Raw genomic sequence first — 27,390 nt, forward strand, 5'->3', positions numbered from 1 at the left:
TGGGCTCTATGGCCATCACCTCATTTCACCTCTACAGTACCGTCTGCGAGATTCTACCCTTAGTGTACCCATTTTACGGATGAGTCTCAGATAGGTAACACGACTTGCCCAAGGCTACAGGGCTAGCGAGTGGCAGAGCCAGGCTTTGGAGTAGTCTTAATCCAAAACCCTCTCCGTTAGGCCCTAGGAAGGATGTGGGAATATGGGATTGCCTTAGAGCTTTTGGTGGTGAGTCACCATCTCTATCACGAATCCCGTAGGTTAGGAGTTCCACGCTGGTCCCCGAGGAAGGAAAGGGCGGGAGCAGAGTCTCAAAATTGAAGTCCCTGTGTGTTCCCCTCCTTAGACCCACCCTCCCTGGTTAGAGAAATGCCAGGGTTGAGGGGGGACAACGTATGCAATCTGTTTGGTTCTTTGTATGAGGCCTTTTAGCAATTTTGAGAGCCCTGGTTCAGTGGCTCCCATAACTGAGTCTGAGGGTGCCCCAGCAGGGACCCCTCCTACCGCCTGTCTTGTTCTAGTAGGTGGGATTCTTCCTGCTCCCTGTACCCCAGTTTCATGAAGTGGGTCTTTGTCTTCTTCCCCAAATCCTGAGTCTCTGGCTCAGTAGGTGGCCTTGTACTCCATTTTAGCAAGAAAGGAACCTTCCTTTTTTGCCCCCTGAGCTTCTTACACTTCTGGCTGTGACCAGTCCTGTTTTTAGACTCCTACACTGAGGCTCATCTTGGTACCTACAGTGCTCTCATATTCCTTGTCTCTCTTCTTCCTTCTAGCAGAAGCTGCTGTCAGGATGGGATGCATCCAGGTGAAGCTTAACAGGGAGACCCTGTTTGGCATTTTGACTGATGCCAAAGCCCTGAGTCAAAGGAATTATGTGCTTAAGAATTTTCAAGCCTTTGGGAGTGGATAGGGAGAGATTTGGAAAGGCAAGGGAACGTTCTTAATACTCCTGGAATGCCATTAGGTAGACATAAAATTCAGGCCACTGCCAAGCCAGAACCTGGATTATTTTGGTTATAATCAGAATCCGTCACCTAGGGCGAACTGCTTGCCTCCCCCCTTACCACCCCCCCCCCCAGCACGGGAGGCTTTGACAAAAGTCTTCCAGACAATTAACTTCCATGATCCAAGCATCTTTTTTTCAGAGCTCTTCCGAAGGGGAAGGTCTGAGAAACTTTGTGAGTTACCAAAGACCACACAAACAGGTAGTCGTCAAAGCAAAACCAAATTCCTCCCGAGGCTAGTTTCCTTGCATAGCCCGAGAACTCCCTCAGTCTCCACCAGACACAAGGTGAATTTCCTGTCTTAAGTCCCCCGGCACTGATACTAATCATCGGAGAAACAGAAGGTAGCCAGCCTTGGTTTAAAAAGCCTTGTCCTGTCCCTATTCATAGCCGAGGAAGTCATTACAAAAGCCTACAAGGACACTGTTTTTAGCATGGGTCATGGCAGGCTTTCCAAATGACTTCCTATCAAAGACTCGCCTCACCCTCGCCTCCAAGCAAATTCTGTACCCTACGAATGGTTTGGTTTTGGTGTTGACAAAGGAGGGTAGGTAACAGGGCCCAGCTCTGTTATCCTGGGCCATTGCGAGGGAACTTCAGCAGGTCCCCCAAAGAAGGGCTGAATGTCCCCATCAGAGCTGTTTCAGGACTGACCAAGCTGGCCAGAGGCAGTCCAGTCCCTCAGGAAGGTGGTAAATAAACGCATCAGAAATGCTCCTGCCCTCAGGGACCTGTAGCTATCTTGTCTTCTTTCCACTAACATAGGAAGGCAGTGAAAGGGAGCATTTCACCGCAGAGCATGGAGCCTTCCCCATTGTGGCAGCATTTCTAACTGCGTTGAACCACACTGCTCTTCCTTTTTTACCATGGAAGAGTTCCTAAATTCTCCTTTATACCCTCCTGCTTACAGCATCTTTCACTCTTTCAGCAAATTGCTGCATAAGAGATGGGGAAGCGAGCAGGGACCATGCCCACAATAGTAGCTGTGGTTGCATGTAAGAAATCCAAATGCCAAGGGTGTGCTTCTCCCATTAAGTCCAACATGAGCTATTAGGTGTGCACAGCACTGATGAGCAGGAGACCCTGAAGGACAGGTGAAGCTTCTGGTATGCTGGGGGCTTGGGAGAGAACAAAGAGGCATTTTCACGTTCCAAACTAAGCAGCAGTTTGGAAGGAGAGTGGGGGGGGGGTGTCAGGATTCTTCCAATGCCATGGGGCCTGTTCACACCTGAATCAGATACTGATGACCCTCCCCGGGCCCTCTCCTCCTCCCCTGCACCCCAAAGACAGTATGAGTGGCAATGAGCCCCGGTACTTACAGGTGCAGAGGATTTTAGGACAGGAAAATGGAGACCGCAGGCTCCCGAATGCCTGCCGAGGCAGTTGCATCAGACTAGGAAGTGATGATTGTAAGAATAAGATGTTTGGAAAATCTTGTCGTTCACACCCCTCTCTTGTCTGTTCAGTCCACATCCAAACTCAGACCACCCCCTCGGACATCTGTCTTGCCAGGCTGCCTTCTGCCTCCATGCCCCTTCCCGGGAGAGTGCTGGCAGTCATACTGCCTCTGGGAGCCTGTGGCTGGGCAAGGTAGGCGGGCTCCTGGGATTAGGTTGGCAAGGGCGACTGTCCTCCGAACGATCAGCCCAGGCAAAAAGAGAGAGCAAGCAAACCCGAAAATGGGTCCAGGAATGAGAGCTCCAGGTCCTTAGCATGTTCCTGGCATATTCCGAAAGTGGCATCCACAGCAGAGAAAGTGTCCCAAAATAGCTCAGGCTGCCAATGCCTCGCTGAAACCTGAGAAAGAATTGCTGAATTCAAAGATCTGGGTCGCTGTGGGTGTGCGATCAAAGTACGGATTTGTTGGGAGGAGGAACTCAAGCCACAAGCTTAGGAGAGGCACGAGGTCACCTGGGGCACAGCCTCGCCTGCCCTCTCTTTGCCAACTTGCTTGAGTTGGTGGCCGTGTCCGGAAAGCTTGCCTGTGCTGCTTTCGTGCCCGGGTCTCTGATGCACTAACAATATAAAATAGCAGCGCTGTGTTTTCTGCATGTCAAACGAGGGAACTGATACTGTGCAAAGGTTGCTTTAAGGTGATGCTTCCTAATTGATGAAATTCCCTTCCCAGTTGACTTCTCATTACCTTTGGCCTTTGGCAGAAGTCAATGTCAGCTTCTTAAAGATCAACGGAGAAGAGCAAATAGTAACAGTAGAGTCTCTGGGACTTTCTTGGGATTTGGGAAATCTCCCCTCTCAGGCTTCTGACTAGATGGTGTTGCCTATGATACTGGGAAGGATGAGGTCCACCCAGACATGCTGTCTCATTTTCGTATTTGCTGAGATCTTGGGGCCCTCTCCTTTCCTCAAGGGTCTTGCAGATTTGGGGATTGTCTGCAGAGGGTGAGGGTGGGGGGTCAGTACGTGGAAAGTTCAGCAGCCATCTTTCTTGAGCCTGCCTTGGGTTTAAGAAGAGAAAGCACAGAAGTTGGCTTTTAGTTCCCGGCCTGCCTGACTTTTGCTGTGCAATTTTGGGCAAGTCACTTCTTTTCTCTGGACCTCAGTTGGCACCTCTGCAAAATGGAAATAATGATAATGCTCATTCTAACCCGAACCCAAACCGTGTATAGTAAAAATGAATGCAACGAGTCGAAAGAATGTGGCTAGGGGCCCTGCTTGCCACTCTCAGTAAATGGTTCTTCAGGAGACCTCACTAGTAGCCACTGGCATCGTGCGTTAACATGCATATACTGAGCCTGATGCACACCACGGTACTAGGCAATGTCGGCAGCCTGCTTAAGGGTCAGTATTATTTCTGATTCCAAACTGTGAGACTTTGGGCCAGTTGCTTAATGCTCAGTAGCTCCATTTTCCCATCTGTCAAATGGGTATACAGACTAATAATAAAAACAGGTGCACAACTCCTTATCTGGAGCCATTGCAGGTAGGTGTGTTTTAGAATTCTGGAGTTTTGGGGTCGCCAAAGAGTTCTGAAGTTTTGGCTCAGTCAGTTAAGCATCCGTCTTCGGCTCAGGTCATGATCTCATGGTTTGTGGGTTCGAGCCCCGTGTCAGGCTCTGTGTTGACAGCTTGGGGCCTAGAGCCTGCTTCAGATTCTGTGTCTCCCTCTCTCTCTTCCCCTCTTCTGCTGGCGCTCTCTCTCCTCTCTCTCTCTCTCTCTCTCTCTCTCTCTCTCTCAAAAATAAATAAACATTTAAAAATTTTTTTTAATTTAGAGTTCAGAAGTTTTGGTGTTTCGGGGCACCTGGGTGGCTCAGTGGGTTTAGCATCTGACTCTTGGTTTCAGCTCAGGTCATGATCTCACAGCTTCGTGGGTTCGAGCCCCACATTGGGTCTGCGCAGGCAGCATGGAGAGTGCTTAGGATTCTCTCTCTCTGCCTCCCCCCACCCCCGCGATCGTGCTGTCTCTGTTTTCCTCAATATAAATAAATAAACTTAAAAAAAGAAGTTTTGGATTTTAGAAAAGCACTATGGTACATATATATTAAATAACACCCCTAGTAAGATCTGGGCCAGTATCCTGTGCCCACATACGTTAATATGGATAACCGGGATAAATGAATAGCCTGCCAGTTCATTCAGCCTGCCAGGCCCAATTTTGCCACCACATAAACTTGCCACATAATTTCAGTTTTCAGAATCTTTTGGTTGTTAGAAAGGCAGGTGAGGGACTGCGGACAACGAAAGTAACAGATATTTAGTGCTCGCCATGTGCCGGGTATTATTCTAAGGAGTTTATAGGCATAAACTCATAACCCTACAAGACAGCCATTATTATCATCATCCCTATTTTACGGATGAGGAAAATGAGGCTTGGAGAGGTCACATCACTCGCCCAGGGTCCCCAGGCCAGGAAGAGGTAGGGCTGGGATTCCAATCCAGACAATTCAGTTTCAGAATCTGCGCTCTTAACCACCTTCTGTACCTGTTCCATGGGGTTCCAGTGAGGATTCACATACCTACAGGGGCCACGCAAGTCAGTGTGGAAAAGTAAAGGTGGCTGGGTGGGAACTGAAGCAAACTGGTGAGCGATGCCTCATGTACTTATTTAGCTGGAGCTTACTGTTGCCATGTCAAAACGAGGATCTGAGTCTTTCTGTTTTTTCCCAAAGCAGCCAGAAATCCAGCTTTTTATACGAAATCTCCTGACTTCCTCATATGGGCAACTAATTAAAAACTGTTAAAAAACATTGTATGGGTCAAATAAAATCTGTCTGCCGTCTGGATCCAGCCCGCGACGGCCAGTTTGCAAAGCTCTACAATGAGGAAATAGATACGAAAGTGCTTTGAAAACTTTAAGGTGTCTTCTGGAGACAGACGGTCTCATTTTTAGGGTTAAGGTGTTTGTTGTTGTCGTTGGTGGTGGTTGTTTTTTTTTCCACCTTGACTGTGGCCTGGTTTTTTGAAAGCCGGTGTTCCTGGCCTGATGGAGATGAAAAGTCAGAATTAAATAGAGACTTCAGTGAACTTGAACGCTTCATTCCTTTGGCAGGCTGGATAAATGAGAAGCCTAGGTGTACTGGACGGGCTAAGCCTCAGAATTCCTGCCACACCCACGGGCCCCTTCTAAGGAGTTTCCATCCACAGACCCTAGCTGAGGGAAGTAGCAGTTTCTTATGAATAGGTGGTTATGTCTGGCACCACGTGACCCGGCTTTCCCCCTGGCAATGGCCGATTGAGCCAGGAGAGGGCATCTGATCCAGGAGCTGCCACTCTATAGGCCAGCAGGCAGCCTATGAGGGCCCCCAGAATGAGAACTTTGCCCAAAAAGCACAGTGGTGACTGGGTTTGGACGAATGAGAGACTCCCGCTTGGGGAGTTTGAATACCGGCCGTAGAAAGAGGGAACAGTTGGCAACTGCAGCAGAAGCCGAACACAGAGAAGGCAGGCAGCAGGGCCCATGAATAACCAGAACCAAAAGAGGTTACTGACATTCACCTAGGTGCCAGACACGTTACACATGTTTTTTTTATTCTTGTGGTTTAAAACATTCAAAGAGCCTGTGAGGTAGGTACTGTTACGATCCCTGTTTGACAGACAGGGAAACTGAGGCACAGTAGCTGAAAGTGCTGCAGTTGAAGCTCAGGCTTGTAGGATGTAAAAAATCAGGGTGTACAACCACCTTGGCTGGTGATTCGTAAACTCTAGAGTGCATCAGAATCGCTTGGGTCGAAATGCCAATTCCTGGGCTTCACCCCAGACATACCAACTCTGACTCTTTGAAAGTGTGCATACCCCTACAAACACCTCCCCCCAAATCTGCATCTGCACTTAATTAAAAAAATGTTTTAATGTTTTATTTATATTTGAGAGAGAGAGAGAGAGAGACAGAGACAGAGACAGAGTATGATCAGGGGCATGGTGGAGAGAGAGGGAGACACAGAATCCAAAGCAGGCTCCAGGCTCCGAGCTGTCAGCACAGAGCGGGACACGGGGCTTGAACCCACAAACCATGAGATCATGACCTGAGCTGAAGTCGGATGCTTAATCGACTGAGCCCCCCTGCACCCCTGCATTTTATTTATTTTGTGATTATTTTTTAATGTTGATTTTTGAGAGAGAGAGGCAGAGAGTGAGAAGGGTAGGGGCAAAGGGAGAGGGAGACACAGAATCTGAAGCAGCCTCCAGGCTCAGAGCTGTCAGCACAGAGCCTTACACGGGGCTCAAACCCGCAAACCGGGAGATTGTGACCTGAGCCGAAGTCGGATGTGTAACTGACTGAGCCATCCAGGTGTCCCTGCATCTGTATTTTAACAGTCATCTTAGGGCACGGCTGACACAGAGGTTCCCCAAGCACATTAAGAGAAATGCAGTTTGGGTAAGTATGGCATTGCCTTCACCTTCAGAAATAGGGTCAAGGGCAACTGATGTGGTCAGATTCCAATTTAAGCTCTTTGGATTGGGGGCCAATTTTGCAAATAAAAGCACATCAGTGTGTCCTCTTTGCTGATCCAGAAAGTATACACTGACCCCATTTATCTGAGGGAAAGCGACAGGATTGAGTTGGGTGCTCGGCAGTTTGCGTAGAAGGCCCTGTTCTGCTCTTCAGGGTGCAGAGCTCACAGCAGTCATGAGTCCACTAAGCATTTTCCACAAGGAGCCCAAAATTGCAGGAACTTAGTGCACTGGCAACAAAGAAGAAGAGAGAAAATGACCAAATACGGAGAGAGAGATTACCAACCATGGGATTTAAAATGTAAACCTGCTTCTTAGGCTGATAGCGGAGGTTCTCCTCAGCCCTACGATAATTGTGTAAGAATTCCATCCATGCCCTTATTTACGCCATTGATAAAAACGTTGAACAGGATAGGAACAAGGCTAGCAGCTTCCTTCTAGGTCGCTGTGGAAAAAGAGCCCCACTCTGGCAATGGTGCTAAGCCAGCTTTGAATCGATCTGCCTTTAGGAACGCTGCCTGGGAAGACAAGTTACAGTCTGGAAGTTGCTTGGAGAGCCTTAAGTCGGAAACTGGTTTGTGGTCCAAATGCTTAATGGCATCAGGCACGTATCGGACAAGAGGGCTGTGTTGTCCAAGGGGTGGCATAGGTCAAATGTGTTGGCTAAGTCCGCCTTAGTGGGGCTTGAATCTGCGCTTGGCGACTTTTATTTCTCTCACGTTCATTTCTGCGGACACTTTTTTTTTTTTTTTTAATCTGATGTTAATGCCCTCACTTAGGCTCAGGTCAAGCTCTGTTCTTCCCTCTTCTGGCCAGAAAGACTTCCTATCTTATATGTATCTGATCCTATCTGTGTTGATATGTTAGCTCTGAGTGATTCCCTAAAGCAGGTCCTTGGACAGGTGCCCACCCTCCAGGAAAATCGCAGCAGCCCTCAGTGCAATGAAGAAAGCCCGTGCAATGAAAAGCCAGTGTTTTGTAAAGTGAAATCTATTTTACTTAAAGGACTGTCCTTCATTCTGAGATTATTTCCTTTCTCTTCTGGCGTTTACTTATTGTTTAAAAAATTTTTTTAATGTTTATTTATTTCTGAGACAGAGGGAGACAGAGGATGAGTGGGGAGGGGCACAGAGAGAGGGGGACACAGAATCTGAAGCAGGCTCCAGGCTCCGAGCTGTCAGCACAGAGCCCGACACGGGGCTCGAACTCACGGACCGTGAGGTCATAACCTGAGCCGAAGTCGGACGCTCAACCAACTGAGCCACCCAGGTGCCCCTCTCTTCTGGCGTTTAAAGAAAGCTGTTTCTTTTCTGAGGAAATGATCAGATCATTTGGGGTCATTTGGGTCTGTTCCTTAATGTCTTTACTTGGAAAAATAAAAATCTGGCAACCTGCTGTCAGATCCCCCAGTTCTTTGCTTTGCGGGAGCTGTGAGTGTGGGAGCCTGGTCTCATTTGTACATTTCTGCCAATACTTCTGGGTACCTCCTATGGCCACTTATGTCCTAAGTGCTTATAAATTACCTGCTTCATAATCTGCAGCAGAATCTCTTGGAGCATTGACATCAAGCGTACAGCCCGGGAGTTTACAGTATACTGGTGTGTAGTTTCCTTATTTAAGAAAATTGGGACGCTGCCCATTTGCAGTCCTCTGGTATCCCTCCTGTTCTCTCCGATCCCACAGATCCTTCAGGACGGCACCTACAGCGAGGCCGTTCTGTTTGCTCTTCTTATAATGTTCTTTTCCCTATAGAGTTGGACATGCTTCTACATGTTGTTTGGGGAATTTGCAGCACATCCAATGAAAGCGTAATTCCCAACTAACAGTCAAATCCTTCTCTTTGGAGCTCCCCGGAACACACCTACCCTCTCTTCCATATGACAGCCCTTCACAGACTTGAAGACAGTGTTGTGACTCTCCTGTGAGTTTAGAGCACCAGCTGAGTCAGACAGACCGACTGACTGACAAGCGCAGCCTCACTGTCTCGGCTGGGAGAGCCAAGGTAAGTTACTTGATTTTATTTTCTCTCTACTTCGGTTCTTTAGCTGATTTGTAAAACGGGGATAGAAAAAAGCCCCACTTCATTGGTTTATTGTGCAATAAATAATGTAATGTATGTAAAGGGCTTAACACGTTGCCTGGCAGAGGGAGCATTCAGTAAATGTTTGGCTATTTCCACTTGCCCCCTCAATTTATAAAGAGCCGGGTGGGCATTTTAAGTGTCAGGGCTGCTGGGGAGCACGGAGGTGAGGAGGGTTTCTCCCTCCGTCGTTGACCAGGGGAGGCAGAGGACCCTAACGTAGACCAGGTATTCCTTTATCCCGAGGTTGTCTATTTTCAGTTACGCGGGCGCCTGTTTGCTAGGGCTGGGGGAGAGGATATTGTCGAGAACCTGGGGAAAGGTTTATTTGCAAGAGCTGGAAAGCTATTTGTTGACATATTGAACCGTCTCTTGTTTATTCTTATTTCCCCGAGCAGCTAGCCATGCAATCCCCCAAACTCAATTACCTTTTGTGAGGCGGCAGGAGCATGACACATCCTAGCCGTATTGATCAGTGCAGACTGGGCAGGACGTGAGAGACCCGAGAGATGCTAGGCAGCAACTTCTGGGCTTTTCCTTAGAAGGCCTCCCCTCTCTGTGTTTGTAGAGACACTGGCATTAATAAAATGGAACGCTGTGCCCTGAACGGACCGAGCATGCAACCGTGTCTCTCTCTCCAGCCTCCTTAGAAGTAGCCTGATGATGAATGCTCACAATAGACCAGAACTTGGGATCCTGGAGTGACCAATGCCAGAATGGTTTTCCAACTGGAGCTCTTTGCACACACTGGGTTTTGCAAGCAATTGCATGATATGAACTCTGAATGCCATTGCAGCTAGAAAAAGTTTGGAAGGAGACACACCCAACTGTGAACAGACTGAGGAACGGGACTTGAGGGATGGGGGGTGGGGTAGGCTCAGGACTAGCGTTATCGGCCTGTAGGATTTCAGGTTTTGACCCTAAGAATATATTCCTAGATTATTTGTGTCATTATGAAGCGCAGATGCGAGTTAGAAAAACGAGGACTTGTTTTTGCAAAAACAATGCAGAACAGAACAAAATACAAACTAAACGCAAGCCATTGGAGACATTTGTCAGAGGTCACTGCTGACCGAGGAGCCGAGTAGAGCAAGCATTAAGTATGTTTGGAGAGAAAGGTTGCTTGGGTCGGGGAGATGTTGGGGATCCCCTGAGAGGGTATGCAGGGAGAGCAAGAGAGAGGGCTTGACATAAAACCCCAGGGGAACACACCTTTTTGGAAAAAAAAAAAAAAAACAAACAAAAACTTTCCCTCTCCCCGCCCCAAACACAAGTTGTATGGGTCCATTACAGACAAATGAGGAAATACAGCTGAGAAAAAGAAAAGCAAAAATCCCCTTTAATCCCACCACTCCGGTATGGTCACTGGTAACATTTTGGTCTACGTCCTTGCAGACTGTATTTGTTTCTATGCCAAAATGTATGTAGTTCTTTGGAAAAAGTCAGATCGTCATTTTCCATGGATGCTACAGACCCACCATGATTTGTTTAATCATTGGATGAATTGTGTTCTAACGCTGGCACTTGGGGTCATTTCCAAATTGTTACTGTCATAAACAACAGTGCTTCCTAGCTGTGTGACCGTGGGAAAGCTAGTTAACCTCTCTGTGCCTCTGGTTCCTCACCTGGAAATGAAGGCGATAATCATACCTACCTCATAGGGTTGTTGTGAGTTCCCAATGAGATCATGTACATGGGGTGCTTGACACAGGTATAATAATAATAGCTGTTGTTGTTGTTGTTGTTCTCATTGCTGTTGGATTTCCTGCCAGCATCTTTTAGCTTAGGGGGTGGGGCAGAGCTCTGGAGAGAAACACAGTCAGAGTCAGACCTCAGACCAAAGCTCAGTTTTCTCAATTGTAAAGCGTAAAGTAGCTCACAGGGTAGCCGTGGGCATCAAAGGAGGGAATGCTCGCAAAGCCCTCAGCACAGTGCTTGGCATATGGGGAGAACTCAAACAAAGTCAGTTGGTATTATTATTATTGTTTTTACTGTCACTATTATTATTACGGTGACTCAGCCACGGGCGGGGGTGGAAGGAGGAAGGCGAGCACTTGGAACATCTCTAGCCCCTTATCTGATTCCAAAGACAGGAAATGATTTGGGGACCAGAGTGACCTAGGATCTAATCTGAGCTTTGCCATTTATTAGCTCTGTGACTCGGTCACCACTTCTCTCAGCCTCTTTATTCATTTATAAAATGTGAATGGCATCAGCGCCCACCTTGCAGGCCCAGAGGATATGACGCAAGTGCTTATCCTGAGTGTGCAGGTAATGTTGCTTCCTAATGAGGAGCATGGGAAGGTTTGTAGATGACCTGAACGTCTCCTCTCCCCCGTCCCTCAGCCTCTGAGTCCCTATATCTGGGCCACTTGAACTTCACCTGAAGGCTTTGTCTTATCCAGGGCTTGGGGACCCATTCTGTCCCTAGTCTGCTGGCAAAAGGGATACTGATTCAGAAAGTTAGAGGGCTCTGCTAAGCCTTTCTGCAGGGTCTCTGACCTTCTGCCCAGTTCTGGAAAGCAGGCTGGAGCCCCGCTTCTGTGAGCGAACCCTCACCTGGCATACTCAAGACCGGCATGCTGTCTTTTCTTGCCAGCTGTCGGAACACCCTAGAGCCTCACTGTCAAATTCTAGCCCTGTGGCAGGGACCCTGGTGGCCAGATTTCCCTCCGTGTATCTGACCCTAGCAAATCGGCTTTTTTATTATTACCGTTGCAGGCCTCTATTCATAGCTCCCACAGTCCATCCTCCCAAAGCCTGGTTTTGCTGCACCTGAAACACTTGCAACTCTTCTGACCGGTCCCCTCAGCCTGCGGCCCCGGCTCCCCTTACCTCTCACCCCTGCCCGCTACATTGCCTGGCTCCCGGGACTCCCGCGTCTGCTCGGCCACAGGGGATATGTCTCATTTCAGTGTCACCTCTTTGTGTGTGAATCTCCTCTTTTCTCTGGGGCAGCCAGAGGCGGGCATTAGTGGGCTGGTGCTACTATTGGGGGTGAGACGGGGTGGGGGGGGAGAGGGGTGGAGTTGCATAGGCCCAGTGCTAAAGCGGAGCTTCTGGAGGGCTGTCAAATGAAAGGCGGCCAGAGGCAAATGTCAGAGCCTATATAGAGGCAGGAATCTGGGACCAGAGAGACGGAGCAAGCACTAGCAAGTCAGGAGCGGTGGGGCGGGCTGGCTGGCGGGCGGGCAGGAGGGGGGCGTGGCAGGGGATAGCTAAGGGAGATTGCAGAGAACAGCTGCTGCTACTGAGTCTTACTTTAATGAAGTGGCTGGGCATGGGGCATAAGTAGATTGGCCAGACTAAAAGAGCTAGGGGCGCCAAGGACATACTCCCTCTCTTCTCCCTAACTGGCAAGGTAAGATCTTTCCGGGTTTTGCCTGGTGAAACTGTAGCACTGGGAAACTAGCACGTTCAGGGATTTTTTTTGTGGTTTTTTTTTTTTTTTTCCTCGGAGGATGGAAAGTGGACATCTCCGAATGCTCTCTTGACTCATCTTTCCCGTTGCACCAATTATCAGAGTTATCAGGGCGCCGGCGGGAGGCCAGTATTTCTTCTGCTGTGCCCCATCTCGGTGTTGTCTAGGCTAGGGATGGGAGGGGGGGTGTTGGTAACGTGACTGAGACAGAGAGAGGGGACAGAGAAGGTGGATCATTTAGAGCACAGTGAGAGAGCATATTAGGGCACGGTAGGGGGCTCTGGCGTTGAACAGACCCCCGGCTATCTGTGTGATGGCAGGCAAATTATTAAGCTTCTCTGGGCCTTGGTTTTCTCATTTGTAAGATGGAAATGGAGTCCCAGAATCTCTTAGTGTTGTGGTGGGGACCAAATGCGATGACCCACGTGAAGTGCCTAGTGGAGTGTTGCCATTCAGCACATGCTGGGGAAACGTTCGCTGTTGGGGTTTTTGGGGTCGGTGTTCGTTGTCGTTGCTAGCATTTTTGTTGTTCGTATGGACGCACGATGCCACGAGATTGGTGACTTTTGTGACATTGTCCCAAATAAGCAAGTGTTCCGTTTTTGGCATGGGCGGGCTGTGGGGATGCGTCAACATTGTGTAATGTGCGCGTCGGTTTCCTAGCTGTGTGCCCAGAAGCCCCTCTGGGGCTGCTTCCTGGGGGAGGGTCGGAGAGGGTGATGCTCTGGGATTGCCCACCGGCGCGTCATCAGAGAAACCTGACATTTGTACGTGCTATATCGACTGGCATTCGAGTGGTGTCAGAATGACAACCGAATGCGGCGTTAGGGATGCCAAAGGTTAGGCGATCCCGGGGAGTGGGGTGGTAGTCACAAACATGCAGATTTTACTATCGCGGTGACCCTGTTTTAGCCCCAACCCGGGCCGACCCGAGAAAGCTGGTAAAATGGGAATCATAATGCTATCACACAGGTGTGAGATTCAAACGGGAGAATGCTTGCAAATCTCTGTACATGACCGACAGCTTCAAGTTGCGTACAGTTGCCTCACGGTGGTGCCTGGAGCGCACCGAGTCAGCAACAGGATTTTCAGTTCATGGAATGCTGCTCCCGGTCACGGCTGAGAGCGATGCCTTTCTTTTCCTGCGAAAGACCTTCAGGGCCATCAGAGTAGTCGAATAGGGACTAACCCCCTGGCGGGACTCAGTAGGCCCCGGGGAACTGATGACTATCCTGGGGCAAAGGGCTCTCTCATCCCGGTCCGCCGGTGCCCTGGCTGCCTTGTGAGTGCGCTGCTGGGAGACAACGGAGCCCAGGCGCCTGCACTTCTCACAAGTTCCCAGAAGGTGGTGCTGCCGCTTCGTCTGAGCCAGGGCTGCCCCCCCCCCCCCCCCCCCCCCCCCCGCCCCAGCCGCTGAGCTAGCTGGCATTTAGAGCATGTATAAATGGGAAAGGCTGTGCTCTGTGACTCAGTGGATTGGTTTGAAAAGAATAGGGGGGAGGGGGTGTGGGAGGGGGGAAGGGCTAAATGGGCAAGGGGCACTAAGGAATCTACTCCTGAAATCATTGTTGCACGATATGCTGACTAATTTGGATGCACATTAAAAAAAAAAAAATTTTTTTTAAAAAAAGAATACGGGTGGGAAGGGATCTTCCCAACTTCAGATGTGCTCACGGTTGCACCGCTCCCTTAACCTGATAGGGCCCATCTCTGGTGCCACGGAGCTGGCAACACATGAGAAAGGTCTCCATCATGAGTCAATCATTTGTCTGCTCCCCGATCTTTTTGTTCTTGGCTTTTGACTACTCGACTTGTTTCCTGTTTACAGATTTCCTTGCCATTTGGGCTTCAGCAAGACTCCTCGATATCATCACTTTAGGGGCACTCTCCGCACCATTTGGGGGCCATGGCAGATATGTCAATACCTTTCCGCTCCCTCCGATTCGACAATACGCTGAGGGAGGAAAGTGGTGACCCCCAAAACAGCGGGATGACCTTCGCTGGACCAGTAATGGAGACCAGAGCAGAGGTCCAAGTTTTACATTCTCACGTACAGCCTATAGTCTCCACTTCAGCGTCCGACCCTGAAGGGATGTCTGCACAGCTGATGACATCCCCAGCCTTTGACACCACGTCTGCACCTGTAACGGAAGCACCAGACTCTGGAGCACTGTCGCCGTCACTAATGCCAGGCTCCGACTCTGGGGCACTGTCCCCACTGCTAATGGCAGCTCCAGATTCAGAAGCACTGTCCCCATTGCTGATGCCAGCCTCAGATTCTGGAACACTGTCCCCATTGCTGTCCACTGCAGACTATGGATTAATATCCCCGGGGTTGATGACAATTCCTGACTTTGGAACAATGTCTGCAGCACTAATGGCAGCACCACATTCTGCAGAGATATCACCATTGGCAATGCCAGCTTCGTCCTCTGGAGCAATGTCTACACCTATAGTGAGCACTTCATCCTCTGAAGCGACACCCACACCGTTGATGCTGGCCCCAGATCCTGGAGAGATATCCCCACTCCTAATGCCCGACATAAACCCTGGAGTGACGTCCACACAGCCAATGTCAGCTCCAGGCTCTGAAGCAATGTCACCTCTGCAAATTACAGATGAAGACACTGAAGCGATGTCTCAAGTTCTAATGACTGCTCTGGCCTCTGGAGAGATATCTTCACTGCTAATGTCAGGCACAGACTCCGAAGCGATATCTTCACTGATAATGTCAGCCCTCGCTTCTGAAACAATGTCAACCCAGCCAATGAGCACCCAAGACTCTGGGGAAGTGTCCACCCAGCTAATGTCAGGCTCAGATTCCGGAGTCGTGTCTTCACTGCTAGTGTCGGCTCCAGGTTCTGGAGCAATGTCCACACCACTCCTATCAGCTCCAGATACCGGAGAAGTGTCCACGTTGCCAAAGCCAGCTCTGGATGCTGAAGCAGTGTCCCCACTGCTAATGACAGCCCTAACCTCTGGAGTGATTCCCACCCAGCTGATGTCAGCCCAAGACTCGGGACTGATGTCCCCACAGTTCACACAGAATCTAGACTCTCAAACCATGTCTACTCCACCAATGAGAACAACAGCCTCTGGGGGGTTGTCCACAGCGCCAGTGAGAGCCCCTGACCCTGGAGCCATGTCCATACCGCAAATGAGACCTCTGGCCTCTGGCAATATGGCTACATTGCTAAAGACCGTTCCAGACTCTGGAACATTGTCCACCCCACTGATGACGGTCACAACTTCTGGAGCAATGTCCACTGAGAAAATGTCAACCACAGCCTCTAGAGTAATGTCCTCACAGTTAACGATGACCAGAACTTCTGGAGCAATGTCTACAGGCTTTATGAAAGCCACAGCCTCTGGGACAATGTCCACCCTGCGAATGAGACCCCTGGCCTCTGCGATGACGTCTGCACCACTAAGGAGAGCCCCAGCCTTTGGAGCAATGTCCACACAGCCAGTTACAGCCCAAGCCTCTGAAACAATGACCACACTACAACTGTCATCCCCAGCCTCTGGGTCAATGTCTACACTGCAGTTGAGAGCCCCTGTCTCTGGAGCGATGTCTATGTCACAAAGGAGAGCCACAGCCTCAGGAGTGACAGCTGTACCACAGTTGAGAGCCTCAGCCTCTGGAGCAATGTCCACCCCACTGATGACAGCCAAAGCCTCTGGAGCAATGTCCACACTGGTAATGAGAGACAGGGCCCCAGGAGTGATGTCCTTGCCGCAAATGAGAGCTACGGCCTCGGGAGCATTGTCCAAGCCACTAATGACATCCAAAGCCTCAGAAGCCATGTTCATGCAGCAAATGACAGCCACAGCTTCTGGAGAGATAGCCACAATGCTAATGAGAGACACAGCTTCTGGAGCTATGTCCATGCGGCAGATGACAGACACTGCCTCTGCAGGGATGTCCACACCACTAATGAGAGCCCCAGCCTCTGGAGACATGTCCACACCACAAATGACAGCTGCAGCTTCTGGAACTGTGTCCATGCCTCTAATGGGAGCCCCAGACCCCGGAGCAATGCCCACAACGTTAATGAGAGCCACAGCCTCTGGAAAGGTGCCTAGTCAGCCACTGAGCACCCAAGACTCTGGAGGGATGTCCATGTCTTTCATGAGATCCAGGATCTCAGGAGGGATGTCCCCACTGGAGATGCAAACCCCAGCCCCTGAAATGATGTCCCCACCAAAAATGAGAGCCCCGGCCTCTGGGGTGATATCCACACCACTAATGAGAGCCCCAGACCCTGGAGAGATGTCTGCACTGTTCACAAGAGCTTCATCCTCTGGACAGATGTCCCCACCACTAATGAGAACCCCAGTTTCTGGAGAGATAGCCACATCCCTGAGAGTCCCAGCTTATGGGACAATGTCTACTCCACACATGACAGCTACAGCCTCTGGAATGATGCCCATGCCACAGATGAGGGCTCCAGTGTCTGGAGCAAAGCCCACACCACTAATGAGATCCACAGCTCCTGGAGCGATGTCCATGCCTCATGTGACAGCCACGGCCTCTGGAGGGGTATCCGTGCCACTGATGAGAAGCCCAGCCTCTGGAGCAACGTCTACACCACAAATGATGCCCACAGCTTCAGGAGAGATGTACACACTACCAATGCGAGCTCCAGCCTCTGGAGTAATGTCCCCGCCACTGGCAAGAGCCCCAGTCTCTGGAATGACGTCCACACCACTATGGAGGCCTTCAGCCTCCGAAGCCATATCCACAGAGTTATCGAGAGGTCCAGTGTCTGGAAAGATGTCCACCGCACAAATGACAGCCATGACCTCTGGAGGGATGCCCAAGCCATTAATGAGAGCCACAGCCTCTGGAACAATGCCCATGCCATTGATGTCAGCCATGGCTTCTGGAGACATGTCTGTGCCGCTAATGAAAAGCATGGCCTCTGGGGCAGTGTTCACGCTGCAAACGAGAGTCACGAGTTCTGGATCTATGTCCTTGCCACATACAACATACACAACTTCCGGAGGGATGCATGCACCGCCAGTGAGAGCCTCAGCTTCTGGAATGATGTCCATGCCACTTCTGAGAGCCACAGCCTCTGGAGGGATGGCCATGCCACAAATGACAGCCATGGCCTCTGGAGGGGTGTCCATGCCGCCAACGAGGACCCCAGTCCCAGGAACCATGTCCACACCACAAATGGCAACCACACCCTCTGGAATGATGTCCACTCTGGAAATCAAAGCCACAGACTTTGGAGAAACGTCTGCCTCTCACAGCAATGTCACAGCCTCTGGATCAAAGTCCACACCACACATGGCTGCCCCAGCCGCTGAAACAATGAACCCACCACCAAAGGAAGTCCCATCCTTTGGCATGCTGACCCCAGCACTCTGTTACCTCTTAGAGGAACAGGAAGCAGCCCGGGGTTCAAGCTCTGTGGAGGAGGAGATGGAGATTGATGAGGAGAAGCAAATGAAGGGCTTTTTGAATGACTCAGAAAAAATGGCGTTTCTGGTGTCTCTTCATCTGGGGGCAGCAGAGAGGTGGTCCATCTTGCAGATGGAGGTAGGAAACCCCCTCTCAGATGAAAATAAATCTTTCCTGAGCAGATCACAGGGCTTGTATGACTCCCTATCTGAGATAGACATCCTCAGTGCTGTTCTTTGCCACCCCAAGCAGGGCCAGAAGTCAGTCAGGCAATATGCCACCGACTTCCTGCTGCTGGCCCGACATTTGTCTTGGTCTGATGCCATTCTGCGGACCAGGTTTCTGGAAGGGCTCTCGGAAGCTGTTACCACCAAAATGGGCCGGATCTTCCTGAAGGTGGCCGGCAGCCTAAAGGAGCTGATAGACAGGTCTCTCTACACTGAGTGCCAGCTGGCTGAAGAGAAGGATTCCCCGGGCAGGTCAAGCCAGGTTCTGCTGTCAGCCTGTAAGCGGAATAATGAGGAGGCGATGGAGAATGAACTGAACTCTTATCAGCAGACTGAGGAGGTAAAGATGGGGATATACACTCAAGGGGAGTGGTGGGGAGTGCTGGGGAAATACACCCTGCTCCTTTGAGTAGAATACGGAAGAGGCAAGGGGGAGGCATTGAGCTTCTAGACCATACTCCCCAACCTGGCGTTTCATCAGTGGCCTGGCTATGTAGTTATTTTGGGTGTATTAAGTACTCTGAAGCAATGCCCTGCCCAAGTTCTTGGGGACCTGGGATGGCTAAAGGTCTAGGTCTTCTGATTATGAGGGAACCAGCTGAGTCCCAACTGTCCGATTATTCTAAGGGAGGGGTCATCTTTGCGGGGGGAGGGCTGGGTCCTACCTCCAGGCACATGTGTCATGGACCCAGGTTACTAGGGAATTTGGCTAGCCTAGTCCTCGGTCACACATTATACACGTAGGGTACATTAGCCAAGTTTCTTGAACTTCTAAGTTACTGTCATTATCCAGGCAGAACCCCCTCGTCATAGTGAGTGTGGCTCTTACCTCTGCTGGTTTTTCTGTTTGTTTGTTTGTTTTCTTACTCCCAGCACCAGCATGTTCCTAAACGCTGTTACTACCTGAAAGAGCATGGAGACCCTCAAGAGGGTCTGCATGACCACCTCCGACAGAGCACAGGCCATCACAAGGCCCCCACCAACAAGTAATTCTTTCTGGAATCTTCTACTGTGATGTCTGACTCCGCTGCTAACTTGAGGACTGGTTCCTGGACCCATTCCATTCAATTACATCATAAACCTTGTGGCCTTCCCCCTACAGCCTCCCCCTCCAGGCACATCCCACCTAACTCCCAGTTGGTTGACTTGACCTTCTCTTTTACCCTACATGCCTGTGACTTGCCCTGACAATCAGAGTGTGGACTTCAAGAGTGTTTGGTGTATGAGGTTTTGAACTCCTATCGCTGTGGAGGCCAGTCTTAGTTCCTGGTCCAGGGAGAAGTCTAGTCAGGAGAAACTGTCCTACCTCAAAAACACCTAGAGTGTCTTGCCACATGTCATCAGGCAAACGTGAGGATGCCCTGGTCCCATTTCACCTGGCAAGGGAGCCTATAAGGAGAGTGATGCCCACTCCCAAACCACCCTTTTCATATGCCCCAACTCATAGCACCTAAAATGGGTCTCCAGGGCCCTTGCGCTGTTTATAGTCTCCATCCTGAACCATTCGTTTTGACCCATGGTAGTAATCATAGTAATGGCTAACACTTATTGATTATGTATTATGTGACAGGTATTGGGCTGAACTCTTGACAAGCACCGTCTCACTACCTTCTTATCATAACCCAACTTGTTCTTGTGTTGTCAGCTTCTGACTTCCTGATCTTTTCTCTCTGGCCCTTGTTTTCTTCCTCAGTGTCAAATCGCTAGCTCTGACTTCTTGGTGGCCCCCTTAGTAATGAATTGCCCCTGCTCCCCATGGCTATTGTGGCTATTTGTGGCCAACACTCTTGATAAAGGTCTTGCTCTTTAAACAGGCATAAATAGTTAGAATATAATATGAGCAGTGTTTGCCTTCAGGTGGTGGGATTGTGGGTGTTTTTACTTTCTTCTTTCTACTTCTCTGTACTTTCCAGAGTCTCTACAGTAAGCATGTATTACATTTGTAATCACAAAAGTAAATAAAGTTCATTTATGAAAGAAAGAATTAACCGTGGCTAACAGAATTTGGTTTCTTGAGTCCCTCGTTCACTCAGTATTTATTATCTCACGTGTCAGCCACTGTTTTAGGGATAGACAGATGAAAACCCCGATAGAATGGAAATGTCATCCCAGTGGAGGGAGGAGAGAGACCATAAGCAAGAAACCACATCAGTGAGAGAGATGGAAATCGTGGCAAAGGCTACGAAGTCAAGAAATCGGGATAATGGGAAATTTGATACTAATAGGGCCAATTTATTTATTTAATAATAGTCCATGTAATTGAGCTACTCAAAGGTCTTTTAGAAACAGTAGGACTGGCATGATGAGAAACATATTTTAGAAAGCTAACTTGGCAACACTTTGGAGGCAGGATGGGGGGAGGGGTCAGAGAGCATTATGAGCCCTCCTATCACAATAGTACAGGTGACTGTGGGAGCGGGGCTGGAAAGAGAAGGACAGAGACCGAACCCTCTCTGAGGACTCAAGGCCGCTGCTCCATTACCCTAAACTTGGGGTCTGATTCCAGGAAGAGGAAAATGATTCTCGGAAAAAAAACAAAGATTGGCAGACAAATTAGCAGCCCCATGGTAATATAGATAAGCATCTGGCTCTGCAGGCTGCCTGTGGATGTATCAATCAGCAGTGCTGTTGCCTCGGGGGAAAAAAGAGGGGGCAATAAGTTGGGAAACCCCAAGTCCAGGCGGGGAGGCGGCGGGCCCCTGGGGACCCAGTTTTCCCCTCATCTTCTGCCCCATTGGCTCACAGCGGGCCCAATCCAGGTCCCAGTGGAGTTTGGATCTCCGTGTTCAGCCAGGGTCGCTCTTAGCTTGGCAAAGCCCTGTCCGGCTTACTCTCTACTGGAGAAGAAATAGACGTACAGAGTCACAATCGGTGTCTGGAAAATGTACATGGGAAGGAAAAGGTCTTAAAGATGGAACTGATTTTCTTATCACCACGATCACGGAGAACAAAAGCAATTCTTTTTTCAAGAAAATTTAACATCGAAGTATAGTTGACAGTTCTATACATTACTCAGTGCTCATCGCGATAAGTGGACTCACCACCTGTCACCATACAAGGCTGTTACAATACGATTGACTATATTTCGTCTCTGTGGCTTATTTACTTTATACCTGGAAGTTTATACCTATTAATCCCCTCATTCTTTTCTTTTTCTCCCCGGTCATTCTTCCCTTTGCCTTTCACTCTCCTCTTCTTTAAGCTAATTTCACTAGAGATAAATGGAACAACTGAAGCCCCATCAGACCTGCCAGAGCTCAAGCCCCACTCCGCTACCCACCCCAAAGGTTATATTTAGAAATGTTTCAAGAGCCACTCGGCATCTACATAGAGCTGGGCTATCATATGCGCAAGTACTTGAGACAATTCTGTCTGCTGTAAAACAGTGTTTCAAGTTTCTCCCGGCCTCACTGGCCTGCGGGGAAAAATAAGGCCCCATAAGCAGTAAAAACTCCGATGGCACCGACCCCTGGCCCCACCTGTGTGTTACATGGCTTCAACCCCTTGAAGGTTTCCTCCAGTGATGTGTGGGAGACCTTGGAAGTTTCCTGTATTCTGAGATAGCAAGAGTCTCCCGTTGCTCTCCGGTTCCTATCCCGTCTCATGGAGGGCAGCTGCCCATGTCGCCACAGGAGGATAGCCCTTCCGCCCCAGCTACTTGCTGGGGGATGCCTCTGGCTGTGGGAACACAGACGCCCACGCCGGGGTGGGGCATGGAGTGGTGCTGCCCTCCCATTCTGTGCCACACTCCACCACTTTGTCACCCAGACGCCGAAACACGGCTTTTACCCTGTATCCCGGTGAGGTCCGTGGGAGAAGAGCCACTTCGGTGGCTTCCTGTGGCAACTTCTCCCCTGTCACCTGCCCCTCATCGCCCCAGCTCAGTCTTGAAGTACAAAAGCCACCAGGTCCTCTATCCAGACCCAACCTTCAACTCCCATTTTTACATCTCTGGCCAGGACCTCGCTCCATATGCCCAGTCCTGGGGCCCTGGGGAAGAGAGCAAGTGCCACCCTGTCCTGTTCCTCTACGTTTCTTCCGTTCTCTCATCCACCATCTGCTCTCTGTCTCTGCTCCTCAGGGACCCATAGTGTATAAAACCTTCCCTCAGGGCACGTGGGCGGCTCAGCCAGTTGAGCGTCTGACTCTTGGTTGGGGCTCAGGTCACGACCTCACACTTTCGTGAGTGTGAGCCCCGCATCTGGCTCTGCACTGACAGCATGGAGCCGGCTTGGGATTCTTTCTCTCTCTGCCCCTTCTTTGCTTGCCCTGTCTCTGTCTCTCTCCAAATGAAGAAATGTAAAAAGAAATTCAAAAACGAAAATAACACCCCTTCTCTTGATGAACACTTTCTCCCAGCAAGTGTAGATTTGGGCTGTCCCTGAGTGGCTTGAGACCTTGAGACACTGTCAACTTCGTTCTCCAACCAGAACGTTACAGACAAAATAACTTACGCTACCTCTGAGCTATACAGAGATTTTTTCCCCCTTGATGGATCATGTGTTTCCTTCCTTCTTACTTTGAAAGCTCTGTGCATCTTGAACACATGTGGAGCGGGGGAACCAGGCTGCTTCATTCCTTATGATCTAGTGGAGGATTTATAGGATGATAGATACTGCAGGCCACTTTACCTGTCAGGGCCTCTGTTTCCTCTTTTTTTTTTTTTTAATGCTTATTTATTTTTGAGAGGGGGAGAGAGAGAGAGAGAGAGAGCCAGTGAGCATGTGTGGGGGAGGGACAGAGAGAGAGAGAGAGAGAGAGAAACAGAATCTGAAACAGGCTCCAGGCTCTGAGCTGTCAGCACAGAGCCCTACCTGGGGATCGAACTTGTGATCACGAGATCATGACCTGAACCCAAGTCGGACGCTTAACCGGCTGAGCCACCCAGGTGCCCTTGGACTAACTGCTTTACCTGCATTATCCCATGTCCTCTTCAAAACAACTGTGAGAGGTGGGTGCTCTCATCAATCCTATTTTACAGACTGAGAATCTCTGGCACAGAGAGGTTAAGTAAGTGGCTCAAGGCTACAGAGCTAAAAAGTACCACAGCTGGGATTTGAACATGTGCAGTCAGGCTCTAGGGCCACCACTCTGCTATGTATACAAGGCTTCGTTATTTATTCAGGGCCAGATGGCCACTGTGAAGATTTACCCCGTGCCCCTGAACAAATCTGCCACCCAACAGCAGCCAACGTTTGAAGTTCGTAAAGTCTGAGGCCTGAAAACGCCCCCAATTTCCTCTTTCACCGTCTTACATCCAGATGTGAATCCTCCCTGGGGGTATGTGGGGGAAAGTCTGTTTTGAGCTCTGGGCTGAGGAGAAAGCTATGATTCTCCCCTGGGCATCTCCCCATTGAGAAAAGAATTTATCTGGGGGCCCGGGCATCCGTGGAAGGGTGTAGGAGCCTGAGAGCGGAAGGGATTTTTGTGGCTACACCAAGAGCTGGCTCTCCTTTCTCAGCAGTTATTTTTCCATACCCCTCCAGGGGAGGCGTAAGGAAGACGATTGGTCAGATACTCCATGCCCCTACCTTCCAACACCACCCTCCACTTAGAAGGTGATCCTAGTTCCAACAATGGGGTGAATGCACCCATTGAAAAGGCACCAGATGCTTCCAGTGTAAACAGCTTGATGGAGATCATCTGGAGTGGCTTCTCTCATTACAAATACAAAGAAATACTGGAAGTGTGTTGTATATAGGTAAGGGGAACTCACAGCTGAGCCTCAAAAAAAATTTTAAAAAAAGGGAGGGGCACCTGGGTGGCTCAGTTGGTTAAGCATCTGACTCTTGGTTTCGGCTCAGGTCATGATCTCACGGTTTGGGAGATCGAGCCCTGCTTGGGGTTCTGTGCTGACAGTGGGGAGCCTGCTCGGGATTCTCTCTTTCCCTCTCTCTCTGCACCTCCCATGTGTGCGGTCCCTCTATTCACATACTTGTGTAACCATCGCCACAATCTAAGTTTGGAACATTCCCATAACCCCAAAAAGAAACTCTATACCCATTAAGCAATCATTCCTCCAGCCCTCTTCCCCCAGCCCCTGGAAACCACCAACCTGCTTTCTGTATAGATTTACCTATTCTGGACATTTCATAAAAATGGAATCATATATGGGGCCTTTTATGGCTGGCCTCTTCCACGTAATATAATGTTTTCAAGGTTCATTTGTTTTTCCAGCTGAATAATATTCCATTGTAGGTATATGTTTTATTTATACTTTCATCATTTGATAGACATTTTGGTTGTTTCCACCTTTTGCCTATTATGGATACTGTTGCCATGAATATTCGCACACAAGTTTTTGTGTAAACATTTCTGATGAAAACATAACTAGGAGCAAAATTGCTGTAGCGTATAATAAATCTATGTTTATCCATTTGGGAACCTGCCAAACTGTTTTCCAAAGTGCACCATTTTACATCCCTGTCAGTGGTACAGGAAGATTCCCGTTCTCCACCAACTCGCCAACACTTGTTATTATCTCTTCTGGGTTATGCCCATCCTAGTGAGTACCTACCTCATTGTGGTTTTGAATTCCATTTCCCTGGCAGCTAATGATGTTGAGTTTCCCCCTAATGTATTTTTATTACAAACTCAACAATCTTGCAACATATTACCATAAATGTTGTTGAAAGCTTCACTTTTGGAGAGTATTCTAGGAGAAGCTACCACTCCCTTGCTGTCCAGCCCACCCCCAACTGTACAATTGCCCTAAACCTTCTCAGGAGTAGAGGGGGAGGGTTTAGAAAGGCAAAGTCTCAGGGCCACATCCAGATCCATAACAGCTTTCTTTCTATTGCTGCTTTCTGCAACAGAGATTGCCTCAGAAGAATATGGGCTTGTATTTTAGGGTTTGCCGGAGGTCCAGAAGCCCTAGCTCAAAAGAAAATTTGCAGAGGCTTGTGGCTTCTTTTCCTGTGGATACTTCCTCCTTGGACCACAACCAAAAAATAGCCCAAATAATTCGTTGCTGTGGTCTTTTGTTGGGCTAAGACACCCCTCAGAGTTTCTCCATAACCCAATCACCAAAACTTACTGTCCTTGATTCTGAGAAGGAAGGAGAGAGGAAAAGGAAGAGGGGTTGAGATGGGTGGGGGGGGGGGGGAGAGAGAGAGAGAGAGAGAGAGAGAGAGAAAGAGAAATTAAACAAGATAAAAATCTCTATTCCAATTCCAGCTGTGCCAGTGACAACATGTGTGACCTTGGGCAAGTCATTTGACCATTCTGGGCTTAAGTGGCCTCATCGTTATCATTTTCCGATTCTCATTAGAGGTGATAACTCCTTTCCTGTTTGGATAGGCCCTGGGTGTAGGAATGTGCCTAAGTGGCCTGGAGAGAGGACCGCTGGGCAGAAGCCCAGTCTGAGCCATTGCTAGAGGGCAGCATTGTATCAACAATTATTCTAATGACACTGGCCGAGGTGTGGTCGCCTCAGAATTCTTTAATTCAAAAATGTAGTCTTTTCCTCACCCATAAATGGCATTTTTGCACGAAAGGAAAGTAATTTCTGAAAATCTGTAGAGACACCAGAAAGAGAAGAGTGTATCTGACCCCCTTCGTATCTCCTTGTCCATTAACACATTTAAGATTGAAAAAGAGAGATTGTGTATTTTCATTTCTAATTAAACCTGTTTACTTTTGGTCCTTTTTGGATACAGTCGCACCTCTATCTTTTCCTCCTCGAAAAGCTCACCAGCACCATGAGGGAAATGTTCAAATTCATTTGCAACCTCTTCTAGAGATTTGATTCACGGGGTCAGTGACAGAATTTCTTCTTGGAGCACTTATTTTCGGTTTCTTCCTTCCTTCACTCATGTTTATGACAACCAAAAAATAGGATACTTAAGAAATGGATCTGTTATAAAGCATCCTCCAGACATTCCCCATTAAATCTTCTGATTACTTGCCATATTTCACAGTGGCTAAGTCTCTGTATGCCACCCGTCTAGGCAAAAAAATATATATGGCCACAGTAACTGTTCAAACCATGTATTTCTGGCAGTGTCCCCTTCAGCTATCGCAGGGCAAATGAGCAATTAATTCCTGACATCTGCTAAGAACAGGTACATAGGTATACAAATTGAGAACATTGCCATCCTCAAGATAAAGTCGTGCAAATGGATTTCATTTATTACTAATAATGATAACGATAAAGAAAATAGTATTTTTAATAGCAAAGTAGGATATTGGTGAAAGGGAACTGAGGTATCTCAGAAAACATCCAGACTATGGCCGGTCCTGGGTGGGAGGATACAGCTAATCCTCAAGAACTTCTAGAATCAGGGACTTGAATGTATTTTTGTTTTTTCTCTCTGCTTCCTAGCCCTGCATCTGTATCTGCACATTGACTTACTTCTTTTCTCTCTATAGGGTGGCTTTCTCTGCGTGGTGGGTGATCTGACTCTCTAGAGCTACTCTGTCCAGTATGGCAACTGCCCATCTCATGTGGCTATTGAGCCCTTGAAACGTAGCTAGTTGGAATTGAGATGTGATGGATGTTAAGTGTAAAACATGTACTAGATTTTGAAGACTGAGTATGAGAAACAAAAAGGAATAGAAATATATTATTAATTTAAAAAACATTGCATGTTGAAACCATCGCATAGTACATGTATTGCAAGAAGTAAAACACATTATTAAAATTATTTCCACCCGTTTCCTTTCTTAATGCAGTAATTAGAACATTTAAAATTACATACTTGGCTCACTTTATATTTCTATTGGACAGCACTGCTCTACAGCATTACAACTTATAGCTACTTGGGAAATGATTGATTGAGTTCTGTTGGAGCAAAGCACAAAAAATGAGAGAAAGAGGACTTATCGATGAAGTTGGTCCAACTGTCCACCCCTGAGGCATTCTTATGTGTCCCGAGGTGGGGGGGGGATCACACGTAAGCATGGAGGCTCCAGCTGGGACATAAAATTGGGTTGGCCAGAGACACAATTCCCAGAAGCATGGAGGGGGCTACTAGATCGATAAAACGGAAGATATTCTTCTATCTGGGATCATCCTAGATGCCTTTTTTTTTACCCTCAAGCTCCAATAACTAATTATATACCAAGTTCTATTGATTCTACCTCCATCCACTTTTCTCCATCCTTAGTTTATCATTGTCTTAGTTCACTCACTGTCATCTCAGCTGGGGCTATGCAGTCATTGGCAAATGACTTTTAAACAAGTATAATATACAACCAAAAGACTGTCTCTTCTCTCAAGATGGGCATTTCTTTTTTTTAATGTTTATTTACTTTTGGGAGAGAGAGAGAGAGAGAGAGAGAGAGTGTGTGTGTGTGTGAGTGGGAAAGGGGCAGAAAGAGAGGGAGACACA

The 27,390-nt window shown here is 48.7% G+C and overlaps 1 protein-coding gene across 1 annotated transcript; it reads left to right on the forward strand.

Annotated features, from left to right (window-relative positions):
• The first annotated feature begins 14,324 nt into the window (after positions 1-14,324).
• RTL9 (retrotransposon Gag like 9) lies at positions 14,325-19,234 on the forward strand. Its single transcript, XM_042974689.1, has 2 exons — positions 14,325-18,398; positions 18,932-19,234. The coding sequence occupies exons 1-2, from the start codon at positions 14,325-14,327 to the stop codon at positions 19,046-19,048; spliced, it is 4,191 nt and encodes a 1,396-aa protein (XP_042830623.1). The 3' UTR covers positions 19,049-19,234.
• The last annotated feature ends 8,156 nt before the right edge of the window (positions 19,235-27,390 follow it).

This window comes from Panthera tigris, chromosome X (genome assembly GCF_018350195.1).
Source record: "Panthera tigris isolate Pti1 chromosome X, P.tigris_Pti1_mat1.1, whole genome shotgun sequence".
Lineage (NCBI taxonomy): Eukaryota > Metazoa > Chordata > Mammalia > Carnivora > Felidae > Panthera > Panthera tigris.

Coding starts and splice junctions, on each gene's coding strand:
- RTL9 (XM_042974689.1), top strand. CDS start 14,325: ATGGCAGATATGTCAATACCTTTCCGCTCCCTCCGATTCGACAATACG. Junction 18,399..18,931: donor CTTATCAGCAGACTGAGGAG/GTAAAGATGGGG, acceptor TCTTACTCCCAG/CACCAGCATGTTCCTAAACG.